Here is a 16,444-nt window from a genome sequence, read left to right as displayed (position 1 = left end):
AAAATCTATTGGTTCCTATTTTTAAGAATAAAGGAGATGCACAAGAATGTGCAAATTATAAAGGAAATAAGTTAATATGTCACACATTAAAATTATGGGAGTAATCAAATATAGGTTGCGATGTGATACAAAAATTTCTCAAAATCAAGTTTGATTCATGTCGAGCAAGTCTACTAGAGAAGCCATACATTTATTACGAAATTTGATAGAGAAGCAGAAAGAGAATAAGGATGATCTATATATGATTTTTGTTGATTTAGAAAAATATATGATAAGATTCAAAGAGAAGTATTTTGGGTAGTTCTACGAAAAAAGATGTTGATATTGCTTATATTCAAGTCATTAAAGAAATGTATTCCAGAGTTGTTATTTGTGTCTAATACGAGGAGGATTGACCAAGTATTTTCCTATTTCAATTGATTACATCAGGGTTTGGCTTTAAGCTCATATCTTTTTCTTTTATTTATGGATATTCATACAAGACATCAATAGGAGGATGTACCTTAGTGTATGTTTCGCTAATGATATCCTTCTTGTGGATAAAATTAAAGAGGAGATTCAAAAAAACTTGAATTATAGAAGTCAAATTTAGAGTAAAGGCTTTCATTTAAGTAGATCTAAAATTTAATATTGAATAGAATTTTAATAATAGTAAATCATGTAGTGGGGTTATAATATAGAGTGATCAATTCATTAAAATGAGTGATTGTTTTAGACATCTCGAGACTATTGATCAAAGTGATGGTGATACCGATGAGGATGTTATTAGCAGAATTCAAGTTGGATGGTTGAAGTGGAGAAATGCATTGCGCCAATTGTGTGATAGAAAAGTACCACTTAAACTTAAAAAGAAAACTTTATAAGATGATGATAAGACCTGCAATGCTTTGTCGAGCAGAAAAAGAGAAGCATAAAATTAAGTGTTGCTAAGATTAGAATGCTCAGGTGGATGAGTAGCTCTACACTTGGAGACAAATGTGAAACGAATATTTCCGTGAAAGATTTGAAGTAGCTCTAGTGTCATACAAGATTAGAGAGTCGTTTTAGATGGTTTGATCACATTAAATGTCCACCATCTAATGACCCAATCAGGAGAGTAGATGTTTTAGATTTGACTTGTGTTAAGAAGGGCAGAGGTAAACCTAAAAAGTTTTGGGCATATATAAAAAATGATATTAATTTATTAGAATTAAATGAATATGTAACTGACCCTACTTAGTGGGATAAAGGCTTACAGTTATTGTTGTTGCAGTAATAGTCATAAAATTAGAATAATATGACAATAATTTTAATCAATTATGTGTCATCACACTAAAACCACATCGCTTTTTTGTGACGTAACATTAATAAAGCCTTACAAATAATCTTAAAATTAATACAGATAAAGTTTTTTTTTAAAAAAAGATGAGCATAAATGGAGAAAAAAGGCCAAATTTGGGCATAAAAAATAAATAAGAGAACATCCTACCTCAACCACCGAACCCTTTTTTATACTCGAAGCAGAATGAACCCTTTGAAGTCCAGAAATGGGAAAAGTTCCTGCAGGGTGAAACATACATGCAGCTAAATTTTATACCAAGACAAAAAATTCATAGCTTGTATCTCAATATCTGCTACGTGTGCAATTTCCAGAATCAGAAATGCTAATTCTACAGTTGCTATGTCGCAGCTATCCAATGCTTTTCAGTAGTAAAACCGTAACAGAAATGTCCAATATGGCTTTTTAAAACTATTTTTAAAAAGCAGACATGTGCGGCTACATGTTAAGTGGCAGCAGAAGCCTCAAGAGGTAGAATTCATTCTGCGAGAACTAGTTTGGAGGTCTAAACTGCCAACTAAAACGACAATTAGCAAAAATTGTATTCAACTCAAAAGCAAGGAAATTCTGATCAAAGCAAAACAATCCGTAAGAAAAAAAAATTCATACCTTGGGTTCTAGGCTCAAACTGCTCGTGATATTCATTCAAAGAAGATAACCCGCCTTCATCAATAGCCTTCTGAGTGTCTTCATCTTTTGAAAACTGACCGTCCAATTGCTTAGGTGATCCATCATACTCTTTAGCACTAACCAATCCTAAATTCTCTGCTCCATGTGTGATTCTAGATTTAAAAAACTTCATGAATGAACCATCATGTCCTCTCCAGAAACCTTCAGGCCCGGCATCTGCCAATTGGCTCAATGTAAATGGTAATGGATCCCCCATTGTAATGATTGTTCCCGCTTGGGCAACAGCTTCTGCAGCCAACTCTGCAGCTTTCACAATAGCATCCATGTTCTCTGCCCTCTTTGTGGCACCAGATGCTGAATCAACCTGCCTTCTGGTAACCTCACTTGCAGCAGAAATAATGCCAAATCCATGGATCTGGTCCATTCCTTTCAGAATTGAAACAGGAGATATTCCCACTAATTTCTTACCAACATCAAGAACGCCAGAGTCTGAATTTAAAACAGTGTTACCATCTTTTGCTACACTTACAGCTTCATCTGCCATTAATTTGGCCTGCAAAGCGGCCCCAACTGCAACATTAGCAGCAGCAGCCGCCGCCTTTGCAACAGATGAAGCCACAGCAGCAACAATAGCTGCAGAAGCAAGTTTTTCTTCATTCAGTGAAACAAATCCAAAATTATTCTGAGAAAGTAGCTGACTCCATATGTCTTGACTATGCTTGACGGTAGTAGCAGCAAGAGCAGCAGCATCTTCAGCTTGATGCCTAGCCAGCTCAATTTTGCTGCAAGTTTCTTCGGATAAGATTGCTTTCTGTTGATTATTAGCATCGATTATCTGATAATGAGTAGCAGAAACAATGTGAGGTGCACTTATCAAAGCAGGGGTAGGACTAGCAACATTTAGTTGTGAATTAGAAGAACCATGCGTGTTTGTAGAAGACAATGGAAGACTTCTAACATCGCTGACAGCAGAAACAGACTCAGGTAAAGTTCGAGAAGCTGGCAAACTCGTCCCCTCTGCTGACTCGCTCTTTTGTCTCTTTCTAGCCTTTTGAGTGGTCTGGTTATACTTACTGTTTCCACTAGCTGCTGCCCTTTTTGATGTTTCCTTCCGTAAATCTGCAGTATTTGTGATGGATGTATCTGGAATAGACATCAAAATACTCAGCGGGATAACCTCTACTGTAGACCTATGAGGCCTGCATGAATCCCTTACAGGTGTTACATGAACAGTTTCAGGAACAGATACTGTGGAATATCGTTTGATGCCATCAAGTGGTGCAATCTGGGATGAAACAAACCATGGTCCAGGGCGAGGTGACTGAGATGGCAAAGATGAATTAGCACCCACATGCTGCCTTGATACGGAAGTTTGATGGGGCAGTGGAGATGGAGATTGACTAAAGTTCAGGTAAGTGCCTCGTGATATACTGGCATGGTGTCCATCATTTCCGTACGAGTAACTCCTTAAAGATGATGGCAATGGCATCGTGGAATTAAATGCAGCCGAGGAAATGCTAATGCTGTCACTTGTGGCAGAAGTGCTTGGGACTTCGATTTGAACATCATTACCTATTAAAAGTCTTTCAGGAATCCAGATTGCTATGAACAAATTATTTCCAGAGAACAATCAATGACAAAACATAGAATAAAAGAATGCCGCTATAGGTAACTCAAGCTATATACCTGGCCTAGATTGTGTTGGAGTATCATAACAGCCAACAGGAGATTTTCTATTCTGAAACCTTAAAATCCAAGCATGCCATAAACCCTCCCACAAGTTCCTCCCACCATCTATCCAGAAAAAATAGAACATATAAACCAGCATACATAACAAGATGTATATAATAATAAAATCAAACATAGAAACCAGCAAAAAATCAAACATATCAACCCGCATACATAACAAGAAATATATAATAATAACAGGAAATAGTGTATATATTAACCTGAATCTCCAAAGGCAGATAACATGTAAGCTTCATCTGGAGGCATACCTGAGCTGCGACAAAAGAGCAAGACTGCATTCATTCTTATCAATAAGTTTATAAACATCATAAGACATTAAATGTATTTAACATACATGAGAGCTCCATAAACAAAGATTTGTGCACGTAATTGCACTTGCTGTGGATCGGTGAAAGGCTGGTGAAATAATGTCGAGGATGAAGATGAATTCAAATCGGGAATAACAGATGTCTGAAAACCCACAGAGGATGTCTTTAAACTATGGTCATTTAGGGACTGCTCACGCATCTCAACTGAAGGAATGTCCTTGTTTAAAGTTCCAATAGATTTACATGTAGAACTAAAACTTTTTACATTCATCGCAGAAGACTGCTTCAGAGCATGTGGTTCTCTTTTGGTTTTCCCTTTAGAGACTGTTTTCTTCCCATTTGAAGGCCTGGATGCATTCTTAGATTTTCCCAGATTTGAATTTTTCTTTGAACTGTCAAGAACTTTCATTTCTTCCAGAAGTCCTTGAGATTTCTCATTCGGTATCTAAAAATTAAAAAAAATATATTTTTTAACAAAAATTTCATCCTAGAAAGCATCAAAGCATAATGGAGCTAAAAAAGAAGTTACCTGAGGTATATCAATAGCCTTAAAATTGAGAAAAGATAGTTCACTGCCAGCATGTGCTCCAGCCAAATCCTCTGATGTTGAAGCCTCGGGAGTTGAGCTTCTAGCCTCAACATGCAAACCTTTACTGCTGCAATGAAGCTTACGGATGATCTCATTTTTTTCAGAAGATACTAATGCCACGTTGCTTGAGGTCCGTTCTTGATGCTCTGAATAGTCTTGATGACAGCCTCTGCAATTAATAACTAATGGCAAAACACAGTTACGTTCAGATGAACTTGAATTGCCAATTTGAGCTTCTGATGAATTGGATTCAAAAATAATTCCAGTGCAGATTTGAGAATTATTCATGTGACTGGTCAACAAAATATCTGCGAGTATATACGTTACTTTATAAATAAAGTACTAAATTGAAAATGAGAAAAACAGATGGAGCACATTTTCACTCAAAACTACAGTCTCATACAGTGCCTCATTGCATAAATTATACTATGAATATTATTGCAGGTGTTGCCAGCCTAAATAGATCTGATACCGGAGTTAACCTATAAATCACAAGAGGCAGAGCAAATATTATTACTAAAAGCAAATAGTATGTTACAAATAACGCACATGAAGGGGAAAGTACAACAACAAATGCAACTAAAGTGTATCCCAAGAGTGTTGGTGGTGGTTGGCGAGTGTTTGGGAGGTGGCGCGAGATGGAAAAGGCGGTTGGCAAGCAAAACAAAAGCAAGCAGCTGTTTCCCTTGTGCCGGACAGCAAGCAAACAACAGGGAGTGATGTGGGAGGGCTGCCGGGGGTGACAGGAGCATGGATGGAGGGCTGAAATGGTAGTGGCAGCAAAGAAGAGGTGCTGGACATCATTTAAACAGCTGGAAAGGGTGGTCCTAGGTTACAGCAGCAAGGAAGGAGGATGGAGGCAGCGAAGGGGATCAGTTGCAGCAATGGCAGCAATCTGGAATGTTAGAAACAGCTGGCCAGGAGGCTGAAACAGCTGTTTGGGGTTGTGGCAACAAGCGGGAATGACCGCGATAGTGGCGGGGAATGTGTGGGACTGTGGGACAGCAAAGCGACAGCTGTCCCGAGCTTTGGCAGCGAGAAGGGGTAGCGGGACCACAAAGACGGGTGGCTGAAATGAGTGGCAACAAGGTGGGAGGGGGCTGGAAAGGATGGCAGCTGGTGGAGGTGGTGGCTGGCGACTGGGGTTGCGGGAAGAAAGCAGCGGTGTTGTCAAATGGTTTCAGCAGTGAGGAAAGGCGGCGGCGAAGAGAGGGTTGCGAAGGGCAAGAAAACGAGGATAAATACTCCCTCAAGAACGAGCTACAGCCGGGACACCACTCGACTCTTTGAAGAGCATCACCACCCCAGAGGAGAGCTACAGTTGGAGCATCACAAACCTTTAAATACAGCTCTAGAAGGGAGAAACTAGGATGACGCTGACGGCTGCTATGAACAGAAATACGACCAAAAACTGAAAACCTAAACACAAGAAAAAAAAATATATAAGCTCTAACTAATTAGAATTTAGCCCACTGTTAAAAGGAGGCATCAATTCATGTAAGAAAGGCTGGTCAGCCCTGAATTCATTGTTCTGACTGGTCCCCAGGCACTAGCTGGCTGGTCCCCGGTACTGTAGCAACACTGTTGTAGGGGTATCTTAAATGCCCCTGCTGGAACCTCCACGTCAAGCTCACTGCATAAGCCAATCCATGCCAGTAAGCAGCACAGAAAGTCATTTGAAGGTATTAGAACTTGCATCTTTTGTACAGTTTATAGCTCATATATGTGTGGCATTGCCTAGAGGCATGAAACAACATTGACACACAAATGGTAGGCCATCTTATTTAAAGACCATACTTTCCTCTAAAAAATGTTTAATCTACAGTACTGGTAGCATGTACTCCAGAAGATATACAAGCAAGATTTTAGGAGTTCAGGAAAAATATTCTTGAACATGTTGCTAAGGCTTCCAACAATTGATCATTGAATTAAAAAAATCTTGTTCGAAACCGTATCGAAATTTTAGAGGAATGCATTCAATAAAATTTTGTTCGTTAACAAAGGTAAGAGTTGACGAGAACACAACAAAAACAACGAGCCTTTGTCCCACTAAATGAGGTCAGTTGCATGAATCTTTTTTTCTCCATTGACTCCTATTGAGTGTCATATTTTCAGTTAATTCCAATAAATTAAGATCATTTTTTCAACAAGCATGATAATATAATTAAAGGCAATATGTTGATGATTAAGAAAGCCGTTTTCATCAAGGAGTGACAAACTCGGACATTCATGTAGACTAAGACTAGTACATAATTAAAAACTACCACAATCCCACATGTGTCAAAGAGAAGAGGCGAAGAAGAAACTACTTGAGTGAATAAAGAAGGAGGTGTGGCTACTTCGGATAGATAAAGATTCTATTTAGCATAACTAACAAGGATTTCATTCATATGGAGAAAACTGGATTCGCCATCCGCATGTATACAATCCTATACCCTAAAACCTATAATATTAAACATGCCCTTAGGCTAGAAAATTGAATGAAGAACCAAGGTTCTAAAACCAGACCCGGACATTAAACCGAAAGAAGGGAAGGTTCAAGATTCAATGGATCAACCGGGGTTAAACCGGGGGTCGAAACGAATGACGTAATAAATATAAATATTAATTGATATGATTTAAATGATAAAAGAATGATGCAATAATGAAAAATATAAAAGAAGAACAAAAAAAAATAAAGAGTGCAAGCTGATGTGAAAACATAATAACTAAATTTTCTTCAAATTAATATAAATATATGGAAATCTGATTGACTGGGATGAAAACACCAAGACTTGTTCAGAAAACCACTAAATTAAACTCCATATTAATGGAATCATGGATTAATGGAGCAAATTCCCACAATGAAGGTTGAAGTGTGCAGTGATTACCTGAAACCATAGAGTTAAATTAGTTAATAGATTATTAAAACATTCTTTTTTATTAAGTCCAAAATCATAGATTTAATACGAGTGAAAGACATGGAACGGCATAAGCAAATAAGCATTAACCGTGAAAGCAAGTAAGCTAGAAACTTGAGTCATATGAATGCATATTTAACACAAATCGTATGTATTTACATATTTGCATATTTAATATTTTCATTTTTCAGTTCACTATTATCTAAAATTCAGAACACATTTGGGAATGAAGGTAGGCATAACCATGTAAGAAAGTAACTGAGTAAGCATTCAAGTAAGAACATTCGGTAAAAAATTTAAAAAAAAAAACATGCACGCAACTGAGTAAGCATTACGGTAAGAACATTCGGGAAAAAAACCCAAGCAAAAGAGCCTCACATTAGCATATGAAGAATAGTTTGGACTTAGAAACTAGGAAATCCCAAAACTTACTGTAACTGTTGTGAAATGGCTAGCCACTGTTGATATCTAGCGTTGAAAGATGGCGAACGGCTCCAAAGATGGCAAACGGCTCTAATGGAGACGAACTCTCAGTGTGTGTCACCGTCAAACGTGAGACGGTGATAGTAAGGAAAAGAAGGATTTGCTAGGGATTTTATCACAAACCGCGAAATTAAAAAACATTGAACCGGATTGTTGGTCGACAGGTTGAACAGATTGAACAACCAGTTCGACCTGTTCTCGCCAGCTTAAAGCCTGAATGAATTTTTTACATGGTTTGGACTGGACTGGCCACCGTTTAGCGGTCGAACTTGCCAGTCCAGTCGGTGGCCAGTCCAATCCGATTTTCTAAGCCAAGCGAAGAACAATCCCCAAATTAGTATTATTATTTTACTGTTGAATATTGTTGACCACATTTTTGCATGAAGTCTATCTTATTCATTCTCTCTAGAACTTAGGATTTAGTCTTAGGGCTTCCTTAGTGGTTTTTCCTAAAAGACTAGTGATGGAACGAAACACCAAGTTAGAATTTTAAACCACATCTTCACACCTCAATTTAATGTACTTCACTTTAAATCCTTAACACTTTGTTGAATTAATTGAGGTTAAGTCATTGAAACTTACGTTGAGTTTCTAATAAGCTTGGAAATGCCCTATGCTACCTTTAGACCTAAGATATTTGGGTCTTTTGTTTGGTCTTTCTCTAAGCACTTTGCAATCTCTTCCATAATTCTTTGGATGGCTCATTCTTTGGTTCAAAAAGAATACACTGGGTATGTAATTCATTTTGAAGTAAGAGGTTATTATTTAATAAAAGAAAGAAGAATAATAAGAAAAAATTAAAATCACAAATTAAAATCCAAACTAAATCAAATGAAATAAAATTCATCAAAATCACAAATCAAAATCAAAGTTGAAATCAAATGAAACCAAACTCACCAAAAATTTCATTAAAATCTAAAATTTCAATATAAAATTTCAAAATTAACAAAAATAAAATAAAAATGAAAAGAAAAATTGAAAATCATCAAAATTTCAAAATTATTCTAAAACATGACAAAATTTAATAATAAACACAAAATAATAGCAATTTTGAAATGTGTCCTTTGATGATCATCAGCTTATAGATTGAGTCTGTCTCCTTATAAATGAATCTTCTAAACATTCATCTTTAAGGATGTGCATTTCTATACACATGTTGTTTTGTCACTCAGCACTAAGAATAAACAAAAAAAATACTTCAATTTGGTGAGCAATAATTTTTTTTTAAATTTGAAATTACAAAAATAAATTCAGATTAGTCTTACAATATTTTGCATGTCACTTGTATTTTGACATCTTGATTTTTGTAATCAAGTAAGGCCTACTTTTACTAATAAATAATAGTTTATCCTAACATGCATTCCTGAGAATGGCCATGCATGATTTAACACGGTTAAGTGATTTAGATGGCAACTCTTTGGAGACAAGATTGTAATTCCCATTTATTAGTTTTTCTTCATTTAAACTAGTTCTGAGATTTTACTTCTTTCGGTAAATCTCACTTGTCTTAGAATTTTGAGGTTGTTCGTCTAGTCATAATGTAAATCCTGACTCCTAGGCTTTCTCACGATCATATATCATATAATATAAGTTCTAACTTTCTAAATAAATGCAAATATAAGCATTAAATAAATCTCTTTCAAAATCAATAAAGCCAAATAATATGAAAATTGAGATGGCATTGAGTCTCTCAATAACTTTGACATCTATTTTTTATCATGTGTTTCATAAATAATTTTTCCACTTTTAGGGCCCGTTTGGGACAGCTTATTTGGTGTGGTGCATTTTGAAAACGTCAATTGAAGCATTTGGTTCTTGCGGTGCAGTGGTTTTTCCTATTAATCTATGTTAAATGCGGGCCACAAGTTCAACCCCATGACCCTGTCGGTCGTCAAATTAGAAATTGTCGGCCGCCGGAATGGATATCCCGACGTCTGATTTTAAAATATGTTTAATTTAATTTATATATATATAATTTAGAAAAAGTAATATTTTAATTTTTGAAAATACAAGACCGAACCGATCTCATATTTGCGATAGTTTAAATGATCGAGCACAACAATGCAAACAATATATCTACCCGAAGGATAGATACACTACTTGCTAGTGATGCTCGATTATATAAATTAAAGAATTTATGACATATGTTTTAGTCTGCGAACCTTTATGTTGACCGACAAATTTCTCTAAATAATAAAGCTCTTTATAGAGGCAATTCTCTATAACTAATTACATCTCAAATGACTGAAGTCACTTAAGAGAACTCTCAATATAATCAGAGGTATCTATCTTCATGAATTCAAAGTTCAGGGTTTTCAAAGTTAGACATGAAAAAGTCAAATGGGGAAAGGGACCAAATAAGAAAAATTTTTTCTGGAGTCAAATGAAAGAAAAGTAGGGGATGTCACGGATCCTGAGGAGAACATCAGTGACTTCTCAAACTATCTTATTTTTTAGCTTCAATTTTGAGAAGATGTTATTAAATGTTTTATCATGCATGTTTTATTATTTAGAGCTTATATTTGTGTAACACAGTCATACAAATGACCTGAAAGATATGAGGGTTTATGTCGTATGGGACGACGAACTCGAAGCCTAAAGCAAGTTAGGGCTTAAATTACACAACATTGCTCTGCAAAGGCCTAAACGATAAGGTGAGGATTTATGTCGCACTAGGCAGACTACCCCGAAGTCCTATAGCTTGTTATTTAATTCTAAGGAAAAGTTTGTTATTGTAGATCGGTTTGCTCTCTCCACGTTGTCCTTTTGTATGTCATCATCGTGTTGCTCACAGTGTTAGTTCCGAGCTCCACGCCTTAGCAATTTCAGGTTCTATGTTAAGTTTAAATGAATATGCAATTGTTGAGTCGGCGGTCTGCTGTTGGATACCTCCTAACATATGTTCTACTGTTCTCTACGCAAGTGCATTAAAGAAAATAATGTGATAATAAGAACAGCAAATTGCAGGAAACTTAAACAAATTGCTAGAAAGTCTGGTATAATAAAATCATAATAAAAAAAAACACAAACGAGTAAAACAAAACACAATGTCACATATAAAGAACCAGGAGTATGTGACTTATATGTGACATTGGGAATGTTCCTAATTGCCAATAGGATTTGAGTGTAAGGCTCAAGCTCAAATTTCGGAGCATTGCGTTTCACTGTAGGTTAAGTCATGTCGGGAATTTCACTACTTGATTTAATTAAAAGAAAGTTATGAACCACATCTTGGTGTATCCTCATGCTTAGTATTTTAATCGACTTGTGAATTAAGGTTAAATGTTTAGTTTCATCATTCATTTGAAAATTAGGTAAAGGAACTCTCACCTAGGGTGTGCTCCTAAAGTCTAAGAAGTCTATGTCTCTAACTTGACATTGCAATGATTTAAGGTGTTTTGCTTTCAATCAAGTGTTTTCCAACTAATCTTCAAATATTTTTTTAAGTGTTTTCCAAATAATTAAATTTTTTTGACTTAACCATAATAACAAAAATAATCAATGGAGAAGGAGGCCGACCCACTTCTAAAATGAAATCAACAAAGCAATGGAGCAAAAACCGCAAGTAAATCGGCTTAAAGGCGTTTAAATTCTTTCAAAAAATAATGATCAAATCATTCCCAAAATGTGCGTAAAAGCCTACAAAAATCAGCACTTAAATCAGCGAGGATATATAATCAGAACAACACTAATAGCTCTTCCAAACTAGCAAGTAAATAGAGCAAAGTTGCCGAGCTCGGGGACCACGTTTAAAACTTTTCATGCACAGCACAAAAATGAAAAATATGACATAATCGATTATGCTCCATCACTAAGCCCTATTTATGCTCCTTTATCGAGACACTAACATAGCAGTTGCACAGTTGCACAAAAGCTGCACAAGCCTTCCAAGCTGTCTTAGGCAGATGCCAGAAAATATATAAAAAAAAAACATTACAATATGGAGAATATCAAGAAGCATTACAAATCGGAAAGTAACAACAACACAAATATAGTTGGGCAGGTCTGATTATAGGCTAAGAGGTGCAATCAATTAGAAAAGTAAGAGAGTTCAATTTTATTTCCTGTAAATTCTTTCACCCCAAGTGGAAAACTTTTTTTTAGGATCCCCTCTAAAGTACTCAAGCTTTGAAAAGTGAAACCACTCCTTAGAAGGAATGAGATTAATTCTCATATGGGTTAAACGGAAACAGGAAAAAAAAAAGATGGCAATTAAATACAGACCACTTAATTCTCATGAATTTACATATTCATCACCAAAGCACTCCTTAGAATGTTCAAACGTCCCGTGTCTTGTAGTTTCAACGAAAGTAATCAAGTTGACGCACTTGTCATGTGAACTGGGTGATTTTTTTTAGAAATTTTTTTTATTTTGAATTTAATTTATGTACATTATTTTTTTGTTCCTTTCATTTTGTTTTGGTATTTTTGTTTTATTTTATTTTTATTTACGGATTTCAGAGTGTTTTTTTATAGATTTATTAACGGTGTTCGCTTAATTTTAGAATTCAAGTGGAAGGTATGAGAGTAGAGATTAAAAGTGAAATTCGGGACCCATTCCGGGGCTGATTCCATAACGCATCCCGCGCACCAACACACCTATTGGGGGCCTGACCCCACACAAAAAAAGAAAACACTAAAAATTCCTGAACCACTATGTTTAGGGATGGATAAACAGATGATTCTGGAACCAAGAGAGTTGACCGTACTTGCCCACGAAAGAAATGAGCGAAGCATGCCAACAGAAGAATGGTAATCTGGTTCATGAGCGACATAGACATATTAACGATGTATGAAGACAGAAACCTACTGATCAAAATGGAGAGTAGAGCTAATCCCCAGCGGAGTCGCCAGAAATTGTCGATCGCCAAATTAGAAATTGTAGGCCGCCGAAATGGATATCCCGACGCGTGATTTTAAAAGATGTTTTATTTAATTTATATATATATATATTAGAAAAAGTAATATTTTAATTTTTGAAAATACAAGACCGAACCGATCTCATATCTGCGAGTTTAAATGATCGAGAACAATAACGCAAGCAATATATCTACCTCGAATGATAGATACACTACTTTCTCGTGAGACCCGATTATATAAACTAAAAAATTTATGACATTTGTTTTAGTCTGCGAACCTTTATGTTGACCGACAAGATCTCCTACCTAATATTAAAAATTAGATAGGAATTATATTATCTGGGTTCTTAAAACTCCCTATAGAAGCAAGCAACTATAATTAATTACCTCTCAAATGACTGAAGTCATTTAAGAGAACTCTCGATGATAATCAGACGTATTTATCTTCATGAATTTAAAGTTCAAGGTTTTCAAGGTTGGACATGGAAAAGTCAAATGGGGAAAGGGACAAAATGAGAACATTTATTTCTGGAGTCAAAAAAAAGAAAAGTATGGGATGTCATGGATCCTAAGGAGAACCTCAGTAACTTCTCAAACTATTCTATTATTTGGTTTCAATTTTGATGATATGTTATTTAATGTTTTATCATGCATGTTTTATTATTTAGAGTTTATATTTGAGTGACACGATTATACAAATGGCTTGAAAGATATGAGATTTTACGTCGTATCAGACGATGACCTCGGAGCCTAAAGCGAGTTAGGGCTTAAATTATACAACATTGCTCTGCAAAGGCCTAAACGATAAGGTGGGGATATATGTCGCACTAGGAAGACTACCTGGACCACCTCGAAGTCCTATGGCTTGTTATTTAATTTTAAGGAAAAGTTTGTTGTTGTAGATCGATTTGCTCTCTCTAACTTGTCCTTCTGTATGTCCTCGTCGTGCTGCCCACAGTGTTAATTCCAAGCTCCACGCCGTAGCAATTTCAGGTTCGATGTTAAGTTTTAATGTATATGCAATTGTTGAGTCGACGGTCTGCTGCTGGGTACCTCCTAACATATGTTCTACTGTTCTCTACCCAAGTGCATTAATGTAAATAATGCGATAAGAAAAATAGCAAATTGAAAGAAACTTAAACATATTGTTAGAAAGTCGGGCATAATAAAATAATAATAAAAAAAACACGAACGAGTAAAACAAAACACGATGTCACGTATAAAGAACAAAGAGTATGTGACTTATATGTGACATTGGGAATGTCCCCAATTGTCAGGAGAATTTGAGTGTAAGGCTCAAGCTCAAATCTCGAAGCATTGGGTTTCACTGTAGGTTAAGTCATAGCAGGAATTTCACTACTTGATTTAATTAAAAAGAAGTTATGAGCCACATCTTGGTGTATCGTCATGTTTAGTATTTTAATCGACTTGTGAATTAAGGCCAAGTGCTTAGTTTCATCATTCATTTGAAAATTAGGTAGAGGAACTCTCACCTAGGGTGTGCTCCTAAAGTCTAGGAAGCATATGACTCTAACTTGACCTTGCAGTGATTTAAGGTGTTTTGCTTTCAATGAAGTGTTTTCCAACTAATCCTCAATTATTTTTTAAGAGTTTTCCAATTAATTAAATCTCAAATTCTCATTTTTTGACTTAACCATAATAACAAAAACAAATCAATGGAGAAGGAGGTCAACTTACTTCTAAAATGAAATCAAAAAAGCAAAGGGGCAAAAACCGCAAGTAAATTTGCCTAAAGGCATTTAAATTCTTTCAAAAAATAATGACCAAATCATTCCTAAAATGTGCGTAAAAGCCTCTTAAAATCAGCACTTAAAGCGTCCATATCGATGTAAAAAAAATCTCCAAAAATCAGCACTTAAATCAACGAGGATATATAATCATAACAACACGTTTAGCTCTTCCAAACTCAGCAAGTAAATAGAGCGAATTTGCAGAGCCCGGGGACCACGTTCAGAACTTTTCATGCACAACACAAAAATGAAAAATATGACATAATCGATTATGCTCCATCTCTAAGCCCTATTTATGCTCCCTTTATCGTGACAATAACACCGCAGTTGCACAAAAGCTGCACAAGCCTTCCAAGTTGTCTGAGGCCGATGCAAGAAAATATATTAAAAAAAAACATTACAATCTGGAGAATATCAAAAAGCATTACAATTCGGGAAGTAACAGCAACACAAATATAGTTGAGCAGGTCTGATTATAGGGCAGGTCTGATTATATTATAGGCTAAGAGGTGCAATCAATTAGAAAAGTAAGAGAATTCAATTTTATTTCCTGTAAATTCTTTCACCCCAAGGAGAAGACTTTTTTTATTTGGATCCCCTCTAAAGTACTCAAGCTTTGAAACATCTTAAAAACAAGAAATTGGCATTGCACATAAAGTACCAAATAAAAGTGCCATGAAAGTTACTTACCTGAAGCAACTGGCACTTCATTCCCAACATGGGAAACTACTAATAAATTAGGAATGTCATCATTTCCTTCTTGAAAAGAACCGTGTGCAACGGCATTCCCCTCCAGTGGCAGAATTTTCCCACTTCTAACACCATTCCCTGCCAAAAATAGAATATCATTTTGAGGTTGAGTAAAATCAACACTTCGCACTAAAGATGGAGCTTGCACTACAGCATTTCCAAGGTGATCTGTTGAAGTATCCTTAACGCAGTTAAAACCTGTAATTTCCACACTAAGAGAATCATTATCTACATTATTCGTAAAGTTTGATAGCATAGAATATCCAGAAAGCTTCATGTCATTTTCTTCAGAATTGAATGAATCTGGTATGGTTAAACATGATGACGGTCATTTCTGTTTAGTGGCCAAGTTCAGGACAACAGTACCTTTTGACTGCTGAGAATCGGTTGGTTTGACCGGAGAAGCCAACTGAGCATCTATTTCAAAAAAGTAAAAGCATGGAAACATAAAACATCAGCATTATCATCCAAGTAATGGCTTCCCCAAATAAATGAATCAAGGCAATTCAATGAATAAATAAAGAGTAAAGAACCAAAAAAGTCCCTCGACTATTTACATTGGGTTATGTTAGTCTTAGAGTTTATAAAAGTGTCAAATTAATCCCCGAACTATTTTAATATGTAAAAATAGTCCTCATTGGACACTATTTCAACCTATACTAAAAATAATTTGGGGATTAAACCGTGTTTATAAATTGTGAGACTAAAATGACCCCCGAAAAAAGTCGAGATCAATATCTTTCCAATATCACCAGAAATCACCATTGGAAACTTTTTCTGAGGGTGTGTCTCTCATGTTTAATGGATAAGAAAATGAACCCAAGTCACTCTCGTTATCTTTAATTGAATCAGTAGTTGAACTTGATGAGGCCGTAGCTCCAGTAATCTTCACATCCTTATTATCAAAGTCGATTACATTTGATGCAGATAGTACTTGAATCAGCAATTCACTCTTTCCAACGGCCAAATCAATGTTAGTAGCAAGCTCGGGAGTTAACAAGTGAAGAGAACTAGATTTCTCAAGCGGCGGAGATAACGGATCAAAATCTGAAAGAAAAATAAAATTAATATCAACTTCATTTACTTTAACAGCTTCCTTATTTAAAA

General features: G+C 35.8%; 1 protein-coding gene across 5 annotated transcripts in view; it reads right to left on the bottom strand.

Annotated features, from left to right (window-relative positions):
* Positions 1-16,444, bottom strand: part of LOC110027910 — a 107,065-nt gene that overhangs the window by 48,953 nt on the left and 41,668 nt on the right. For 2 of the 5 annotated variants that reach the window (XM_020729540.1, XM_020729537.1), the window contains exons 3-11: positions 16,100-16,384; positions 15,704-15,754; positions 15,278-15,535; positions 4,535-4,902; positions 4,032-4,450; positions 3,898-3,950; positions 3,635-3,742; positions 1,928-3,550; positions 1,469-1,539 (exon numbers count right to left, since the gene is read on the bottom strand). In XM_020729540.1, the coding sequence (XP_020585199.1) occupies positions 1,469-1,539; positions 1,928-3,550; positions 3,635-3,742; positions 3,898-3,950; positions 4,032-4,450; positions 4,535-4,902; positions 15,278-15,535; positions 15,704-15,754; positions 16,100-16,384 (3,236 nt within the window). The remainder of the gene's footprint in view (positions 1-1,468; positions 1,540-1,927; positions 3,551-3,634; positions 3,743-3,897; positions 3,951-4,031; positions 4,451-4,534; positions 4,903-15,277; positions 15,536-15,703; positions 15,755-16,099; positions 16,385-16,444) is intronic. The other 3 variants (XM_020729538.1, XM_020729542.1, XM_020729541.1) reach the window with 3 other exon arrangements.

Source organism: Phalaenopsis equestris, unplaced genomic scaffold (assembly GCF_001263595.1).
Source record: "Phalaenopsis equestris unplaced genomic scaffold, ASM126359v1 Scaffold000468, whole genome shotgun sequence".
NCBI lineage: Eukaryota > Viridiplantae > Streptophyta > Magnoliopsida > Asparagales > Orchidaceae > Phalaenopsis > Phalaenopsis equestris.
Note: the sequence above shows the minus strand (reverse complement) of the source record. Positions and strands in the feature narration are given on the sequence as shown.